The 19,316-nt window shown below is 48.7% G+C and overlaps 1 protein-coding gene and 1 pseudogene across 2 annotated transcripts in view; both read right to left on the minus strand.

The window, feature by feature from the left end:
- The window catches only part of EVC2 (EvC ciliary complex subunit 2), a 128,499-nt gene that overhangs the window by 90,090 nt on the left and 19,093 nt on the right, over positions 1-19,316 (minus strand). For both annotated transcript variants that reach the window (XM_088020882.1, XM_088020881.1), the window contains exons 6-7: positions 15,293-15,402; positions 10,359-10,412 (exon numbers count right to left, since the gene is read on the minus strand). In XM_088020882.1, the coding sequence (XP_087877008.1) occupies positions 10,359-10,412; positions 15,293-15,402 (164 nt within the window). The remainder of the gene's footprint in view (positions 1-10,358; positions 10,413-15,292; positions 15,403-19,316) is intronic.
- LOC114198245 (SWI/SNF-related matrix-associated actin-dependent regulator of chromatin subfamily E member 1 pseudogene) lies at positions 6,782-7,825 on the minus strand (annotated as a pseudogene).

Raw genomic sequence — 19,316 nt, forward strand, 5'->3', positions numbered from 1 at the left:
ATTGCACTGAATCTGTGTATCACAGCATTATGAAGTCTTCCAATCCATGTGAACAAGATGACTTTCCATTTATTTGTGTCTTCTTTAATTTCCCCCAGCAGGGTTTTGTAGTTTTCGCTGTACAAGTCTTTCACGTCTTGATTAAGTTTATTCCTAATTATTTTATTCTCTTTGATGCTATAGTGAATGAAATTGTTTTCTTAATTTCCTTTTTGGATTGTTCGTTGTTAGTGTGTAGAAATGTAACCGATTTTTGTGTGTTGAATTTTTAATACTATTTAAAAATGCTTATATGCTTATGTAACATTTTTAAAGAAGGTACAAAATGGGTATTAAGGAGGGCACGTGTTGTGATGAGCACTGTGTGTTATATGTAACTAATGAATCGTCAGACATAATAAAACATTTTTAGTTAAAAAATTAATTTTAAAAACTGTATACATAGAAAAATCCCAATTTAATTAGAACAAAAATAACATATATGCACACACACACACACACACACACATATATATATAACCTGTGAAGAATATCCTCTGGAATTCTGCTGAGCGATTGCTTGATGAGTTTTTTCTTTGTTTCTGTGTTTTCTAAGATCTCTACATGAGCATGTATTACTTATATAACCAGGAAACAACAAAAAGAATAATAAATATTTTTTAAAAGTAGACAAGGCAATGCAGCACTCAGATCCCCCTTCGAGGAAAGACTTGGTGCCCAGCTATGGGCAATGTGGCCTATAGAGAGCCTCTAGCTTCATGGTCTAGATCAGCTGCAGAGAGCCACCTCACCTGAGGTCAAGCCCTTCCTGGAGACAGCTTACACCTGGTAACAGAGCATGGCAGAGGCATAATGGCCAGCCATTTAGACTGACAAGTGACCCTCAGACAGGCAACGCTTGCTCCAGAGTTCACTGCCAGGTGAGGCTTTGTCAGCCCAGTACACAACTTGCCCAATCCCACTTCCTCCTTCTTCCCTTCATGGGTAGTCACTGATTGTGTTGGGGGGAGACCCCACAACCACCCCAAGTTTGATGATTCACCAGGAGGATTCACAACACTCAGCCTAAAGTCATTCACACAGCTATGATTTATTACAGGGAGAAGATACAGAGCAAACTCAGCACAGGGAAAAGGCACATGGGGTTAAATCCTGAAGAAAGCAGAAGCAAGCTTCCCGAGTCCTCTCCCAAGGCCATCACACAAGACTTGTTTAGTTCCTAAAGCAACGGGTCTAACAACACAGCAAAGCTCATGAGAGACAGTGCCCAGGGCTTTTATCCAAGACTGGTCACTTAGGCACCCTCTCCCTAGCATGTACCAAAGTTCCAGACTCCCAGAATGAAAGCAGGCCTTAAAAATAAAATATATTGTTTATAACATATTTATACACATTTATTTATATTTATAATATAATATCTTCAGCACAGTGAGCCACTTTTATCAGTTTGGGGAATGGTGGCAACTGTCCTGAAATCCAAGTCTGCAGACATTGACCAAGGGCTAACCTTGCAAGCAGGCCTTTCTAAGGAGGGCAATCTCAGGCCAGATACATTAACTCTTTTCTGCACACTGGTAAACATGTTATACTCCAAACTCTGTCTCAGCATCTGCTTCTGGAGAAGCCAATCTGCTACTAGTTTAATAAGGAATGACTGTAGATTATGAGAACATTAAATGTATTACTTAGGGGCTAGAAGACAACAAAAGCAGTCCTCATTCCTTTGGTAACAATGAAGGCTGTAGTCAAGGTTAAATTTTTCTAACAGACCAACAAGGCCAACCTGACCTTCAAAACAGTCAAAGCCAAGTTAAGTCAGAAACAGGAGCTACCTGAATCAAAGAGTAATGCCACATATGACTTTTTCGGCTATTGATCAATCAACCTTGGTCCAAAGATGCTGTTATCAAATACGGTCAGGGAACCAGTTCTGTTTCCATTATTTGAATATTCTCCTGATTCCAAATATTACATTTTAATTAACACCAAAATGACACGCAAATTCTCCATTTGTGCTGAAAATAGCCCTCTGTGCCCTGATATGTATACCTACTGGGTAAGGGAAAAAAACCAATACACTGTATAAACATGAATAGCATTGCACCGAGGATACATTAAAATATTGATGGAAAGGAAACAAAAAAATCTGTGTCTAAAGAGAACAAAGGGGATATTGATTAGCAATTTGTTTTCAAGATTCCTCTTTCACAGAAGGCAAGGGCTTTTTTTTTTTCCCCCCAGCTTTAGCAAGAAGAATGGGGAGATAGAAGGAATTAATGGCATCTGATCACCAAAAGCACAGTAGTCCCTAGGCTAGGTGCATGTAATGGGTTTAATTGTGTCTTCCAAAAAGATATGCTGAAGTCTTAGCCCCCAGTACCTATAAATGTGACCGTATTTGGAAATAAGGTCTTTGCAAATGTAATCAGGTTGAGTTCATATTGGATTAGGGTGGGTCCTAAATCTAATGAATGTTCCTTATAAGGACAGGGAAATGTGGAGACAGATTCACACAGAGAGGCCCATGTGACCATGGAGGCAGAGATTGGAGTGATGTAGGTACAACCAAGGAAGGATTTCCAGGAGCCACCAGAAGCTAGGAAGAGGCACGGCTTCTTCTCTAAAGCCATCAAAGGGAGCACAGCTCTGCCAACACCTTAATTTCAGACTTCTAGCCTTCAGAACTGTGACAGAATAAGATTCTGTTATTCTAAGCTCCCCAGTTTGTGATGATTTGTTATGGCAGCCCCAGAAAACTAATATGGTATGATATATGCTTTGCATCATTCAATCTTCAGCAAGCCTGTGGGGGGATGTATTATCTCCATTCTATTGATAGGTGAATGTAGATGGGAAGAGATTAATTAAATAATCCAAGTCCATAACTGAAAAACCAGAGCTAACCCTGCTGGACTCCAAAGTCCATGCTCTCCACCCATTAGATCACACTGCTTTTATCCAGGGAGTTGTGTGGTTTTCTAAAAACATTTTTAGTCCCCACCTCCCACATCATGGTAAAAGTTACCTGCCTGATTGATGAGAGCCAGAAACAAAGACTAGGCCAGAATTACATGCAGGCAGGGCCCCAAGGTGCTGTAAAAGGTAGAAACAGATCTATCTCCCTCTGTCTGTCTTCTCCTTTCCTACTTCATGAAGTAGAACTGGTCAACTGGGTCAGGCCACCATGCTTGTCTTCCTCTTACCACCTCCACCTTCTCTGAATCTCCACCTGAAGTCTTGCCCTCCTTCGGCCATTCACATGGCCAAGAGAATTCGAAGAGTGGAGGCAACGTGGCAGGTCCTGGGAACAGGACCTGACACCCATGCAGGAATGAATGCCTGTTATCTAGGAAGAAGGGCAAAGGTAGCGCAAGCTCTACAGAGCCCTCATCTTTCTCCCTTCTCTCTTGCAATCCCTACTTTCTGATACCAAGTGATAAGTGCATGCAGGTAGAGATTGCCTGCTTGGGGCAGGTCCACTCACAACTCTCACTTTCTTCTTTCAATCCTCAGTATCAGTGTTGCTAAATTAAGCTAGGTCTTGCTCCCCTGACCCGCCCAAAATGCCTCTGCTCTTCAAATTTCCTCCTCCGTGTAAATGGCCAAAGGAGAGTGAGATCTTAAGATGTAGCTTTGTTATAGGAAGAGGAAGGCTCCATATAACCACCTTTGTCATCATCATCACCTTCAGCATGATCATCACCATTATGACTATCACCATCATCCTCACCATCACATCACCATCATCAGCATCACATCACCATCATCACCATCACCATCATCCTCATCATCACCACCACGATCATCATAGCTGACATGTACTGAGCAGACACTAAGTGCCAGAGTGGTTCCAAGTGCTTTACATGCATTAATCTACTTAATTCTCACAATACCGTAAAATGGGCACTGTTTTAGTCTACATTTTACAAATTAGAATGTGAAAGTACTAAGAAGTTAAATAAACGGCTCAAGATCACAGAGCTAGTCAATAGTGAACTTGGGATTCACACCCAGCAGTCCGGGCTAGTAGCCCTCATACCACAGCTGCCTCTCTGGGGCTCAGGCTCTGGCCTGACCTTTTACCAGGAGCCCTGCATTGGGTCATCAGCGTCTTGGGCCACTGTGAACAGTGATTCCTATTCTGAGTATATAGCTCACTCTCCTGGACTGACTGGTAGGGCAGGATTTTAAAAATCTCCCAGTGTCTGGCCAAAAGTTTTTACAATCCATTCCTCAAAAATACCCTTAACCATCAATATCTTTATTGAACTTCTGCCAGAGGCCAGGCCTTACTCCTTTTTTTAGTCTTTGAACAATAAACTCAGAATTCTTACATCCATTTCATATGTGCAGAAACAAAGCTTTGCTATAATTGTGTTTGCTAAAACTCTGTATTTAAGTGGAGAGTTTCCTGAAACTCTCTCTTTAAGTGGGCTACCAGGGTTGACTCTGCGCTTGGATGCGGTGGTAAACTTTCTTGACATCTAGTTTATTCAGTGAGCCCAGGGCTGTGTGCTGGAAGGACAAGGGGAAATTTTAGAAAGTTAAATCTAGCTACTTCGTGACATCAGCCTGGAGGAGGACAAACTGGATGTGACAGCCAAGGAAGAGAGGATGAGGAAATGAAACAAGGCTGCGGGAAGCAGTAGAACATGCTAGTAAAGACTGAGACTCTACTTGGGGGTTCAGCTCTCAGCTCTATCCCCTACCACACCATGGGACCCTCGGCCTCCCCTTCTATAAACTGAAATTTCCCATCTGTAAAATGAGGATTAAAAGAGCGCCTATGGTTCCTTGCTAAGTTAAACACAGAATTACCATACAACCCAGCAATCCGCTCCTGGGTGTATACTCCAGAGAACGGAAAACAGGTGCTAAATAAAAATCTGTACCTGAATCTTCACAGGGGCACTATTCACAATAGCCAGAAGATGGGGCAAGCCCAGAGGTCCACCACCTGATGAAGAGATAAAGAAAATGTGGTCCACCCATACAAGGAATAAGATTCAGCCATAAAAAGGAATTAAGTACCAATAAACGCAACAACATGGATGGACCTCAAAAATATCATGCTAAGGAAAGAAGCTGGACACAAAAGGCCACATTGCATTACAAGAAATGGCCGGAACAGGCAAATCTATAGAGACAGAAGGCAAATCAGCGGTTGCCAGAGGCTGAGGGTGGAGGGGAGAATGGAGAGCAACTGCTCAATGGGAAGAGAACTCCCTTTTGGGGTGATGAAAATGTTCCAGACCTAGACAGTGGTGCTGTCTGCTCAACACTGAACATACTAAATGTCAATAATGGTAAATTTCATGTGTGTGTACTTTACTACACACACAAGATAGACCCTACTAGCTAGGGATGCAGGACACAGAGATCAGTCAGTAAATCTGAGCTATTACTGCTACTTCTGGCAGGCTGGAGGGAAAGGTAGAAATTAGGGGACTATTTAGGTGACAGAGTCCACAGGATACAGTGATTGAGCATGGAACGAATGTGTGGGATGCCAGAGATAGGGGCCAAAAATGTCCCTGGATGTCTCACTTGGGAGGCTGGGTGCTGGTGGGGCCCACCACCACAGGGACAGGTGCAGAAATTTAAGCACTTAGAGCACTAGAAGTCAGCCCCAAGTTAATCATACTTTTGAGATTTCCTCCAGAAATCTTGCAGCCAAATTTCACTGATAATCATTATAAGTACAGATTTCAAAGAGCCTATTTACATAAACTTCATTAATGAAAGAATAAGGAAAGAGAAGCGGCTCAGTGATCCCAGCCTCCTCATCCCCAGGCCCTAACTCTCCCGCTTGTCTCTGACAAAGAATCATATGCTATTACCATCTCTTTAATCATGTATTAGTTGAGAGTAGATTCCTTTGATGAGTTCTATCACTGCATTTATGAAGAGCAATGCTGGACCAAAAAAAAAAAAAAAGCCTTTCAAAAGGAATGCTTTCAATGCTTATAATCCAACAGCAAGTTATAAAAGCATGAAGAGGCGTTGTTTATACAGTTTGACTTCAATTATGTAATAAATAAATTCATAGACTTATAGAAGTAAGAAGCCAAGATGTTAACAATGGTCCTCCGGTGGTGGGATTATGAGGTAATGTTATTTTATTCTTCCAACTTTCTCTGTGAGTGTCTGTGTAATATAGAGGGGGCGTTTACTCTAAATGTCCACAATGTACATATATTAAATCCTACCCACCTACCCCCAAAAGACAGAAAAAGTTTGGAGAAAAGAGAAGACCATACAAAATTTCTCTGGAAGAGATTTCAGGAGTAATTTAGTTGAAATCCTTCACTCTGAGCTAAAGATCCAAGAAGCAGAGGGGGTCAGTGACTTGTGGACTTTTGTCCCACAGCCCTTGAGAGCAGAGTCTCTGGGCTTCCCAGCTGACAATCCTGAAAAGAGTGAGAGTTTAGGAGTAATCACTGGTAGAGGGAATCACACTTATTAATGTAGCTTTGCTAGGGTACCAGTCTTGAGAAGAAGAGGATTTGAGAACAAATTGCCCAGCATGACTCTCCGTTAACATAGTCATCAAGCTTCAGGACCCTGGCCAGTTCCCACAGCCTCTCCAGACCTGATTTTTTTTTTTTTTTTTTTCACTCTCAAAGTGAAAGTAAATCATCTGTAAAGTCTCTTCCAGGGCAAAAATTCTATTCCGATGTCACAAAAATGTATTAAATGCCAACCAGGAAACTAATCTCAATGTCACAGACTGACAAGGCTTATCAGATGTCCCAATGTCGTGGGATCCCAGCCAAGGGTATTACCAGCACGCCTGCACAGAGGTGCGGAAGTTGGTCAGGCTCCTGCAGGATGTTGTCCAAAGCACAGGTAAGAAAATGCACATGCAAAACAGTGTGCGGCGTGCAAAACACAGGGACCCAGCTGCAATTTTTTCCATATCCACTTCTACTTTCAAACCGCACAACCTTTTAAGTTCATTGTTAAATGAATCTGTGCTTTCCAGGAGTTTCCTCTTCTTTTCCTGGTGTCGCTCCTCTATTTGAAGAAGTTCAGCTTCTAGTTTTCGCTGATGAACCATTAAGGACTGGACCTGTCGTTTGAGGACCTGCATTCTAGCTGTTGTGACAACTGAACGGACGTCTGGCACCACACTCTCACTAAGGATTTCACTGATGAGGCGGTGGTTTCCCTGGAAACGGGCAGTGGCTGTATGCTTCACTGAGAAGCCATCATCATAATCGTCTGGATCTTCAGCAGGCTGAATGCTCATGTGCGGTTCTCCTTTCTCCATGCGAGACTGTCTCTGTCGACTTTCTTCCTCTAAAGCAGCTTCTGCACGACTTTTTGCATTTATGTAAGCAAGGTATGTGGGGGAATTATGACAGGCCTTCATAGATTCATTGTACTCCATCTTTTCTGCTTCATATTCATTTAAATATTCTTGTTTTTCTTCATCAGTGAGATCTCGCCACATGCCACCAATAATCTTGCCAATCTCCCACAACTTTAGGTCAGGGTTGGAAGCTTTTACTTGGTCCCAGACCTTTCTGCTGTACCTCATGTAGGGCATCAGCGGCTTATCTGGTGGCTTTGGGGGTTTTGGAATCGTAATACCAGAGGATGCCGTGACCCGGCTGTTGGTGCCCGGGTTCCCTCCCAGCCTGTAGTTGTTGTAGGCGAGATGACTGTATCCCACAACCCCTGGTGTGCTGGGCATTTGTGTTGCAGGAGCTGGGGTGGGAGGTGGGGCATAAGATGGTCTTTTTGACATTTTGGAAGATTAAGTTCTCAGTTCCTTAAGAATGAATCTGAGACACCGCAGGCAGAAAAAGTGCCCGCAGCCCCGGCCTTGTTTCCGTTTGTCCCGCGCACGCCCTGGTCTGGCTTTTCTTCAGTTGCATACTACATTAATGTAGCTTTATAATTCTTTAATATTTCCTAGGGCAAATCCTCCTACACTACTCTTCATTGTCACAATGTTCTCATATAGTTTCGGAAATTTATATTTTCAGGTGAAACTCTGATTAATTTGATCACCTATCTCCCCTCAAATCCTTTTAAAATTATTATTGGAACTGCATTCTACATGAATTTGGGAGATGTAACAGTTGGTTTAAATGTCTCTCTCTTAATTAGATCCGAGACTCTTGTTCTCCGGGTCCCTGCCCCAGCGCCCAGCCCTTTCAAGGGCGTATGGGATCAACACAAGAAGTTATGGGGAGCTCCAACACAACCTGAAGACCAAAGTCCAACACGTACGGTGGGATGTTTTCTTCCTCCCGGACCCCTCATGCAGCAGACAGAAAGGGCAAGAGAACTTCGTGATACGAAATGGGAAGCAATTCCCTGGGGCCTTGCCTTCCTTGGCTGATACCTGCCAGTTTCACCCTCAGGAATGTAACAGAAAACAAAGGAGCTGATGGATGGGGGGTCACGAATCACGATGCTCACAAAACACCCGCAGAGGGGTTGTGTCTGCACGTGCATATAATAATAATAACAGCAAAGACAGCGGCTGACGTTTACTGAGCACTTACAAAACGCCAGACACTGTGCCAAGTGCTTTACACATATCAATCCGTTTACTCTGACGACCACCCTAGGAAGTGGGTACTATTATCACTCATTTCACAGCTAGGACACGGAGGTTCAGGGAGGTAAGGAACATACCCACAGTCACATACAATCAGTGGGCAGGCAAGGATTCAAAGCTAGGCCTTTGGTCCAAGAACTTGCTGTCCCCACAACAGTGTAAGGCCATCACATTTGTATACCTCATCTTCCCGCTCAGTGGTGATCTCCCTGAACATGGTCCACAGCGCAGGGTCACCTGGACCAGGGGCCGTAGGGCTGAAATCCAACCCAGTTCTCCAGTGCCAAACTGTGCGCCCAGGGGTCCACGCCCCAGAGCGGGTACCTACTCCTGTTGCCCTTGAAGGCAATGTGTGGGCGGGAGGCTGCCCCGAAGACCAGGGTGTGGCCCATCTCGCCACACGAGAGGGCCTGGGGCATGGAGGAAGGGCTCATAAATATCAATTAAGTGAACGTTCTCTGACTTCTATTACAATCATGCAGCAACCAGACACCTACCCCACCAGGAAGCAATCACCGGCATTGATGACAATCAACAATCAGCTCAATCAAGGGATATTTACCTACTGAGCACCACCCAGAATGTAAGGCACAGAGTGGGGCACAAGGATGAAGCGGACACAGCCCCACCCTCCAGGAGGGCACAGACCAGCCAGGAGGAGAGTCGGCACCTGTCTTCCTGAATCCCCCGCCCCCCACCATAAACCCTCCCTTTGTTATAGCCAGACCTGGATTTTGTTTCCATCTCTTTGGGGCAGGGATTCAGCTCCTCAGGAGGTGGTGTGGCCCACTGCCCAAAAACAGGGCTCTGGAGCCAAAGTGCCTGTGTTCAAATCCTGGTTCCAAGCCCTGAGGGAAGCACACACACAGCACGCCCAAGACTGCTATCCTCTGAGAGGCCAGCATGCAAGGCGGGGCCTTGGCTGGCATCTAGAAACTTGGATTTCGGGAGGGTTCCCACCATTCCCTGATAAGAGCGGCTCGCTGCACCTAAGCTGTCGTGCAAACAACGCAGTTTACACTGAACACACTCCTCCTGGGAGTCTGGAAGCATGGTATGTGCCACGCAGAGGATGCCGTGTGCCCAGCCCCCAATAAAAACCCTGGTGCTGGTCTCTGATGAGCTGTGCTGTCACACTCACTGCTGGACAACTCTGTGCATCCTGTGTGACTCCCACCGGGAGAGGACTCTGGAAGCTGAGGCCTGGTGTCTTGCAGACTTTGCCCCATGCACCTCTGCCCTTTGCTGATTTTACTCTGCATCCTTCTCAGTAATAAATCAGCCATGAGTATGACTATACATGGAGTCCTGTGTGTCCTCCTAGTCAATCACTGAGCCTGGGAGTGGTCCTGGGAGCCCTGACACACTAGCTGGGTGGCCTCGGGCAAATTACTTGGCCTATGGGTGCCGTGGTTTCCCCATCTATGAAACGAAGGTGATTTTAAAACAGAATCTACCCCCCAGGATTGCAGTGAAGACCACACAATTCAGCGTATGTCAATTGCTTAATGTCTGGCCCCAGCAGGTGCTGAAGCAATGCAAAGTGTGCTTATAAGGTGAGGAAACCCCTTCTCGCCCAGATGGAGGGGCCATCCAGACAACTAGCCCGACAGCCTCTGGCTACACTGGGGGACCCCACACTGCACGGTGGTCTGCGCTACCAAGGCCAGCAGTCGCCCCCTCCCTTTGGCTCTGAGGACAGCCAGGCACCAACACACCAGAGGCAGAAAAAGACACACTGGAGGGCACCAGGGGGCTGTCCAGCTCAAGTCTTTGCTCTTACCTTTATCTTTTCTTCTGCTGTTATGGTGAAAAAGGCTTTTAGCTGGGTTCTGTTCTAGAAGAAGAAAAGAAAAGAAAACACTTTTGTCAACAGGTGTTGGAGCCTGACACAGAGGGTATCATTTTGTGTATTTGCAACCAGCGGTGTCTGGGGCTGCAGTAGGCCCTTGACTATTGGGGGCCGGGGCTTGTGAGGGTCTAAAAGTCCCTCCAGGGGGAAAGGTCTGTGGGCCTGCAGGGCCTCCTTCTCTCCTGGACGCTTGCGTGAATCCAAACACCAGTTTCCCTAATTGGCGAGAAAGCATGGGCCGTGTGACCTCTGGTGAAACGCCGGGGTTTGGGGTCAGCTGGATGGGGGCTGAGGACCCACTCCAAAGCTCAGCAGCCATGCGACAGAGCAGCCAACCGCTCGACCTCTCTGGCATGCTTCTTTCAGGAAAGGTGCAGACAACAGCGAGCGGGGGCTCTGCTGAGGCCACCTCCCAATGTAATGTGCTCCTCCCCCAAGTCCCACCGCCCCATGGGTCTGTTCCTCCTGCCTTCAAACCTCCTCTGCTCTATGGGAAAAGGAAGGGTGTTAGGCCAGCTATCTGTCCAAGCACGCAAGAAGACGCCCCGCAACACACATCGTCCCAGGGACGCAGGCAGATCTGACAACTGAAAGGCAGTACAATGCAGTGGTTAGAGCCGGCCTGCCTGGGCTCACAGCTGGCCCCATCGCTCACCAGCAGTCTGACTTCAGGCAAGGCATTGACTTCTCTGTGCCTCCGTTTTCCCACCCGTAAAATGGGAACCTATTCAACTCAGTACGGTTGCTGTGAGGATTAAATTAGCTAATCTAGAATCTGGAAGTGTGCCTGGCACAGGGAGTGAGCCCTGAAAAGTATTCCTGCTGTTGGCCGTAGTCGGTGCTGGCCGTGGTGGTATCAGTGTGTATAACCCGACCTCGAGGCTTGGAGCGTGAAGTCCAGTGAGCGAGGCAACCCCTGTTCATTCCAACCTGGCCACGGTCCATCCAAGGTGGAGCCCCGACCCGCGCCCCAGAGTTCTTACCATAACAGCACTAGGGCAGCCCAAACCCATCATGGGCCAGCAGGACCACCCTAGTGGAGGCTTCGAAAGGAAATAAAAACACTACAAGGCCCTTGTTTAGGGAGAAAAGGGAATTTTTTTTAAATATGAGTCTTTAAAGAAAAGACACGTATGAAGCAATCACCTGTCCCCTCCCATTCCTGGATTGCGTCTGTTTGGGGGTATTCACGATGCCCTATGAGTTTCGGGGAGACGCCTGAGGCTGCATACAGAAGCCCACATTCGATCAGGTTGTTCGATTCCTTCTCTACCCCCGGGCCCCTCCTCCCTGTGTTTTCTGAAACCTGAGGTCTAAGCAGAGAGAAGCTGCAAGTGGGCTATGAAGCCTGACCTCATCTCTTTGCAAACCGTAAATCCTCACCCCTGTGCTTACTACAGAAACTTCAAGGCTTGCAAAACATGCTTTAGATCACGGCCTGAAATCAGAAAATGCTGGCCAAGTGAAATCCAGGGATGGCTATGTGAGATGAGCAGGACGTTTCCATAATATACTGTAAGAAACTGGACATGATTGCTCTAGGTCTTTCCCTCTGGACCATCCATCGCGTGGGGCCTATTTTATCCAACCCCATATGAATCTGGGGTACTCGTGCGTGTTTGAGAAAGCAGCTTCCAGACCCAGACACGATGCACGTCTGACAGTACCACCTCCGGCTAGACAATTCGTGAGCAGGAATGGCAGTCTTCCCCCACCCATACCTGCCGGGGATGTGTTCCCAGACCCCCAGAGGATGCCTGAAACCACAGACAGTCCCAAACCTTAGATACACCGTTCTTTCCTATACATACATCCAGTTAAACGGGTAAGTTAGGCACAGTAAGAGACTGAGGACAATAACTAAAAATAAAACAGAACAATTTTAACAATGCACTGTGGTAAAAGCTATGTGAATGCAGTCTCTCATTTGCCCTTCTATTTGTGATGATCTGCGGGACAAAATGCCCCGTGATGAGACCAAGTGAGATGAAGGGCAAAGGCATTGTGACATCGCCTGAGGCTGCTATTGACCTTCAGACCACGCATCAGGGGGACCTGTGCTTCCGGCCCATGGCCAGCCACAGGCAGCTCTTACTGTCTCCTCCATTATGCTCATGCAATTCTAAAACGCTAGGAGAAGAGATCTGGGGGAGAATCTCCCTACTCCTCTCATTGTTGGCATGGGGACACTGAAGCCCAAAGACTCAGCGCTGATTCTGAAATGCAGCTGGGTAGTGGTTCCCAGGGGCTCCAGTGTCAGCCATCACCTCTCTACCGGGAGGACTCCATCCTGGTGGGCCCTTGCCTGTTTAAGTAACTGTCACTGTTTCCCCTTTTGTCATATAAGACGTCTTAGGACCGACTGACAAGCAGAGCAAACCACTGTTCTCATGTGCAGACTCAGACTTGGGTCATTTTCAGCCCCACGTACACTTGGCCTTCTATAGGTCATGGAGGAAAGCCTCACAGTCACCCGAGGGATGGTCAAGTCCAACCAGATGAAACAGCTTGAGAACAAAGTACAGGAGCTCCTTGTCAACTTCCAGCACATAATCACTCAGCAAGTACTGGCCTCCCAGGACTCATCTCTCTGGCAGGAACTAGGCTGAGGTGACGCTGCTGGTCGACCAGAGCCGGCACGCAGGCCAGTGAAGCTTGGAACTCTGGAATCTTCAGGAGGGCAGGTGTGCTGTTCATGCTCCATCTGCAGAACATCTGCCCCTGACGGTTTGGAAGGGGTAGGAAATTGCAGGCCATTGCATACAGACATAGTTCATGTCTCACATACCCCTACGGAAGACTGGAGACATTGCTAGAATCATCTCCTTTATGTAGATGAGAAACCCGAGCTTCAGAGAAGTTAAAAACTAAACCTTGCCCAAGATCCATTAGTTTACTGATTTGTTCATTCATTTATTCAACAAATATTTACTGAGCATTTACTGTGCACGGCTCTATTTTTGGCACGGAAAACACAGGTGTCAATAGAAAAGATAAGGTTCCTGGTCTCCTGGGGCTAGCGGGGGTGGGGGTTTCCTAGAGAAATAAAGCCAGTGTGACAGACAGGCGAGGCCCCAAGCAAAGGAACAGACGGGTGGCCCTGCAGTGAGTGAGGAGCCCCTCCACCCCCCCACCATCCCCCACCTCCATCCCCCTCCATCCCCCACCTCCACCCCACACCCATCCCCCTCCATTCCCCTCCATCCCCCACCTCCACCCCACACCCATCCCCCTCCATCCCCCACCTCCATCCCCCCTCCATCCCCCACCTCCACCCCACACCCATCCCCCTCCATCCCCCACCTCCATCCCCCCTCCATCCCCCACCTCCACCCCACACCCATCCCCCATCCATCCCCCTCCATCCCCCACCTCCATCCTCCCTCCATTCCCCCCACCCGCCTTCCCCAGCTACTTCCAGGGTCTTGAGGTCCTAATGCTCAGGCATGAGGAGGTGGAGGCTTTCGGTTTTGTGGAGGTTCTGAGTTTCCACCCTTGGGTTTCTGACTGTCGCCTTCTTCCCTTCTGATTTTAACTCACTTGGTTTCCCGTCCTCTGAAATTGGGACGATATTTCTTCTGGGTGATTTTATCTCTATTTTTGTATCCTTCTTTGTCCTCTGTTCCTTTGTCCCTAATTAATTTCTGAGACATTTGTCTCTTCTGACAGCTTGATATAATAGTTTCCTTGTATCTGGTCTTTACCTTTTTGGAATCTTTCTTTTTATCTCATTTCATCTGGGATTTTTTTTTTTTTTTTTTTTTTTTTTTATTGCAGCAGGTCCTTGAGCCTCGGGCGGAAGGAGCTGGTGGCTGTGCGGTCGATTGGGATTCTGTCGTGGGACCTGGGCAGTCGCACTCTGAGCCTCACTTTCCCCATCTAGTGAAAGGTACTTCCTCCAGAGGCCGAATTCAGAGCAAAATGACCAAAGTAACTAGAGCATGAGCTCCTTGGGACAAGGATGGAATCTCCTCCTGCGTCCCCAGGATGTGCACGGGGCCGGGCACGACACACAACGAACCACATTCGCCACACGTGCAGATTAAAAGGTGAACGAAACATGAAGATACGAACAGTAATGGTGTTACAGGCTGAATCATGTCCCCTCAGAATGCATATGCTGAAGCCTGGCCCCCAGCACCTCACAACATGATGGTATTTGGAGGGGGGGACTTCACAGAGGTGGGTAACCTAAAATGAGACCATTAGGGCGACCCTGATGCAATCTGACTGGGGTCCTTATAAGAAAAGGGGATCAGGACGCAGACATGCACAGAGGGAAGCCCGCGTGAGGACACGGGGAGATGCCGTCCACACGCCCAGGAGGGAGGCCTCGGGAAAAACCAACCCTGCGTGCACCCTGAGCTCAGACTTCCGGCCTCCAGGATCATGAAAACATAGACTTCTAGTCTGTGGAACTTTGTCAAGGCAGCTCCTAGTGAACTCATGCAAACGGAAACTACTGGTTGAGTGCTTATTATATGCAAGACACAGTGAAAAGAACCTAAATCTACCGATCACTTATCTTTATAATAACCCTATGTCAGACCCATGGGAGTTAAGGAATTACTCGAGGTCCTACTGAGATACTAAAGGGAGCCAGGTTCACAGCAAAGTGTGTGAGATTCCAGGGCCCACCCACTCGTCTAGAATTCAGTATCACTGAAGGAAGGAGGGAGGAGAGGAAGGGAGGAAGGAAGGAAGGAAGGAAGGAAGGGGAGAGGAAGGGGAAAGGAAGGGAAGAAGTGAAGGAAGGAGAGAGGGAGGGAGGGAAGGAAGAGAGGAGCTAAGAGATAGTGTGCCCTAAGTGTCAAAGCTTCTAAAACAACAGTGAGGACACAGAAACCAAAGTAAGGAGGACATACCTGCGCTGAGCTCTGAAAGGTGAGCTGGGCAGGAAGCATCAGGACCTCTCCGCTCCCCACTTCTCCGGCCTTAATGGAAGCTGTGTAGCTGACCGAGAAGGAGTCTCCCACTGCTCAGACAGAAAGCATGTGTGAGTCAAGAGGAGCCCTTCCGCCACACCCCAGACAAGCCCCAGGTCAAAGGAGGCTGCCACCACAGCTGACGCGGACAACAAGGGCGCCACTCAGGTCTCAGGTGCCAGCGATGGGGACAGTGAACTGTGCGTGCCTGCTCACAGGGTCCCTCTTCTTCCCCTGGAAGAGGATGTCAGCAGGTGCGAAGAGCCAGGGAGGGCCCCCTGCTGCCCCTGTACGGTCTTCTCCGGGGGCCCCCCCGCCCCCTCCAGCACTGCCCGGGACTGGGCGGGCCAGTCTTCCTGATCCCGGGGTATCGCTAACTCCCACACTTGGGAAATCCAGAAACTTTCTGTTTTGTTTGGAATCTAGGCAGGGATCTACTTATTCCCCAAAATCCTGCTCACACAACTAAGGAGAAGAGTCTTCATCGGACTTGTGGGCCTCAGTGGACAGACCGACACGAAGCCCTACTCTGACCCCTCTGGGCAGCTGGTTCTGCGAGCATGACAAGGGGCGCTGGGAGGCAGGACCTGGCCCTATGGGTTCATGTGGGGCCCCCTCAGCCCCATGGTCTCTAGCTGGCCCTCAATTTCTTCCTTACAAAAGTTAATTGTCTGTATTTAAAGGGAATCTTCCCTCGCTCACAGCTCTCCTTAGTAAGAAGTCAAATGGAACATCCAGGCTCTCTGGAGAGGGCAGCTCTGCTCCCGGACAGGGGCCACCCTCAGACCCCAAGGTGAACCAACAGCTGGGAAAGAGAGGAACCCCAGACGAGGGTGAGGGGCAGAGGGGCTACTACCTCAGGTTTCTAGCTTTGCGGGAGGCAGCCCCGCGTCCTGGAGGGACCCTCCCATCTGATGTTAGAGATGGGTCCTGCCCACCTTAAGTCCCAACAGCGGATGCCTTCCATCGAGCTGACGTTCTCGTGGGCTCTGGGCACCTGGCAGAGCCCAAGGCACTTTGTAAACAAAAACTGAAAGGACCATCTCTGTCCCAGTTCTGTGACAACCGCCTTGCGCCCGGCCAGAGCTGATACTGGCTTCTCGTCTGAACTGAGTGGTGGTGGGGCTGAGGTTGTGATACTTTCTTATTTTTTTTTTAACAGCTTTGAGATAAAACTTACGTATCACCCAGTTCACCTGTTTTAAGTGTGCACTTCAAGGGATTTTGTGTATTTGGAGTTCTTCGACCACACCACAGTCTGATTTCAGAACATTTCCATCACCCGAACAAGAAAGGCAGTCACTCTCCGCTGCCACACCAAGGCCTAGGCAACCACTAATGTGGTTTTGGGGGGCGGAGGGGGTGGTAATAATTTGTCTTTCTGGACATCTCCTAGAAAGAGAATCATATAATATGTGTTGTTTGTGTTTGATTTCTTTTACAGAGCAAACCTTTTTTGAGGTTCATCTATGTCATGCATGAATCAGTTCTTCATTCCGTCTTACTGCGAGTCATATTCCATTGTGGGGACAGACAGAATGCTCTCCCATGGCGCCTATACCTGAACTTTTTTAGAAGTAAGGCACACGAGAAACCTGGTGTTCAACTCATTCCGATTCCAAGACAATGAAGCTGCACCCTTTCTGCTGTGGAAGGAACCCCAACTCCTTCCAGACAGCTACAAACCTCGGGGGGTGGGGGCGGGGGGGGGCTGGATAGAATAAAATATTGGGAAGAGGGTGTGGGGAATATTAACTTAATTTGAGAATGATGGACTTTGGACTTCAAACTTACAAGGGCAAACATGTTGATCTCAGATTTTAATTCCTTTTGGACTTGAATATATTTGGGCTCCAATTTGTAGGGAATTCTTTCCTCGGATTTTCACTTCTCCCTGAGAATTTGCAAAAAGGAGGTGGTAGCAGGTCACTGCTGGAGGATATTTGTGCAAATGAACCCAGCGTTGTCCCCTACGGGCACTGCAAAGCTCGTGACCCACCCTGTTGACTAGCACCTTGTGGACTAACGTGGCAGGACTTGATTGAATGGGTATCAGAATCAGGAAGAATTTCCAGGCTTGGGTATAGAGTACCCTTTAGGTTATTTGATAATGTCATGTTCTGAGTCAAAGCCTTCACAGGACAGAAAAACCACCTCTTCTACCCTCCAGCAGTCCCAGAGGGACACACAAAGGGTCAAATGGTGGGTGGTTTGGGGGTGCAGGCCTGTCCTGAGTCCTGACCACGGCTGATCTCCTTCCCCAGGGGACCAGTCGCAATCTGCAGATTTGTGAGAAGCCCCAGGAGTGTGGAGAACAACACAAGAGATCCTCAGGGGAAGCTCACGCTCACCACCCACCCCTGACGTTTCAGTCCGCAAGCATGGGCACCCTCCCTGAAACAGGGCAGGCCTCTCCCCACCCCTCCTCACTGGGCAGCTCACCCCAACTGATGGGAGGGACTGACCCACAGCAGTGGGCTGCTGGCTGGGGGTGCCAGCCTGCAATGGCCAGTGGGGGACAAAGCCCATCCCGCTCTGCGGGTCAGAGACTAGGGCCGCCTGATCAATCAAAGCCTGTCCTCCAGCCCTGCCTTCCGCCTGTAACAGGGGTCAGTGCTTAACCCTCAAATGCTGTCAAGTACTTCATTTCTCAATGTGTGGAGACCTCAAAAAAAAAAAAAATGTAAAGGAGAGGAGTAATGAGCACTGAGGCTGTGGAACCACTAGGATTTTTATTTTAAAAATCTCAACACCTTCATTTTATTTTTATGCAATGATAAATCCTTAGGCTCACAGGCGGCATGACAGAATCAACTGAGACGATACCGCAGTGAAGGTCCTGGGAGCAGACCTTACCTGGCGCAGCGGCTGGTCGCCCTCACAGCCTGCGCCCGGGCGCCAGCCCCCGGATCCCACAGGGCGCCCCACTGTGGACGGAGGAGACCTCATTGCCTGCGATGCCCAGAGCAGGAGGCAGAGGCTGCCGGGGTGCCCTGCACCACCTCTCCCCCAGGGCCGTCACCTGTGCTCCATATGAGACACACACACACACACACACACACACACACAATCAAAACAATCAACCAAATCACTACTGGCACAGGGAACACTTCTCAGGTCAGGCTTCCCATGAAATAACCCCCTTCCCCTTACAGTCACATCCTGAAGCAGGCATCGTCACCGTCCCCGAGTGACAGAGAGGAGGCTGATGTTCTGGAATGGGCAGCGGGCAAAGGTCAGGGTTGGTGGGGCTCAGCACCCCGCACTGACCCGCAGCCCCGAGCGGGCGAAGTGCAGGAGGGCAGGGAAGTGAGGTGCAGGGGAGGAGAGGGGGCCCCCCAGGCAGAGCCTGGGGCCTGAGCAGATGCCGCCAGGCAGGGGAGAGTGACAAGTGTGATCTGTGTGGCAGGAGTGCAGATGCTGGGAGCCGCTGGGGAAATGAGAGGAGAGAGGCAGGCCTGCCAGACCAGAGGCTGGGAGAGCGTGGGGAGGGAGCCGGGCAGAGCCAGGGCACGTCCCCTCGCTCAGTCTCTGCCACCACTCTACGAGGTGCTGATAGAAACACGTCACATCCCAAGTTCAGAGAAATTCAGTAATTTCCAGAGGCAACGCAGCTCCTAAGTGGCCAAGTGAGGAGTCAAATCTAGGTCGGTTTGAGACCGAGTGTGTGCTCGGCTCACTAGCTTAAGGAGGCGGGGTGGGGGGTGGGGTTTATTTTTCCATCTTTGAGGGAAGGCCCTGAGGACCCCTTGGCTGGGACGTATCCTAATGGTTTTTATGACATTGTTTAAACCACAGCCAGCAAAGACGTGGCTGCTTGTGGGCCAACCCCATTGGTAGCTTCTGTCAAGTAGGACTCTGATGCCCTTTCTAGGCTCAGAGGGAAAGTGTGGCATGATTGGTGAGCAACGTGGGCTCAGTGGAGAGGTCAGTCCTGAGCATGTGAGAGCATACACTACAGGAT

The sequence above is a fragment of the Eumetopias jubatus genome, unplaced genomic scaffold (genome assembly GCF_037043125.1).
Source record: "Eumetopias jubatus isolate StellerSeaLion01/CBP00866 unplaced genomic scaffold, mEumJub1_p1.0 scaffold_2, whole genome shotgun sequence".
NCBI classification, from domain to species: domain Eukaryota; kingdom Metazoa; phylum Chordata; class Mammalia; order Carnivora; family Otariidae; genus Eumetopias; species Eumetopias jubatus.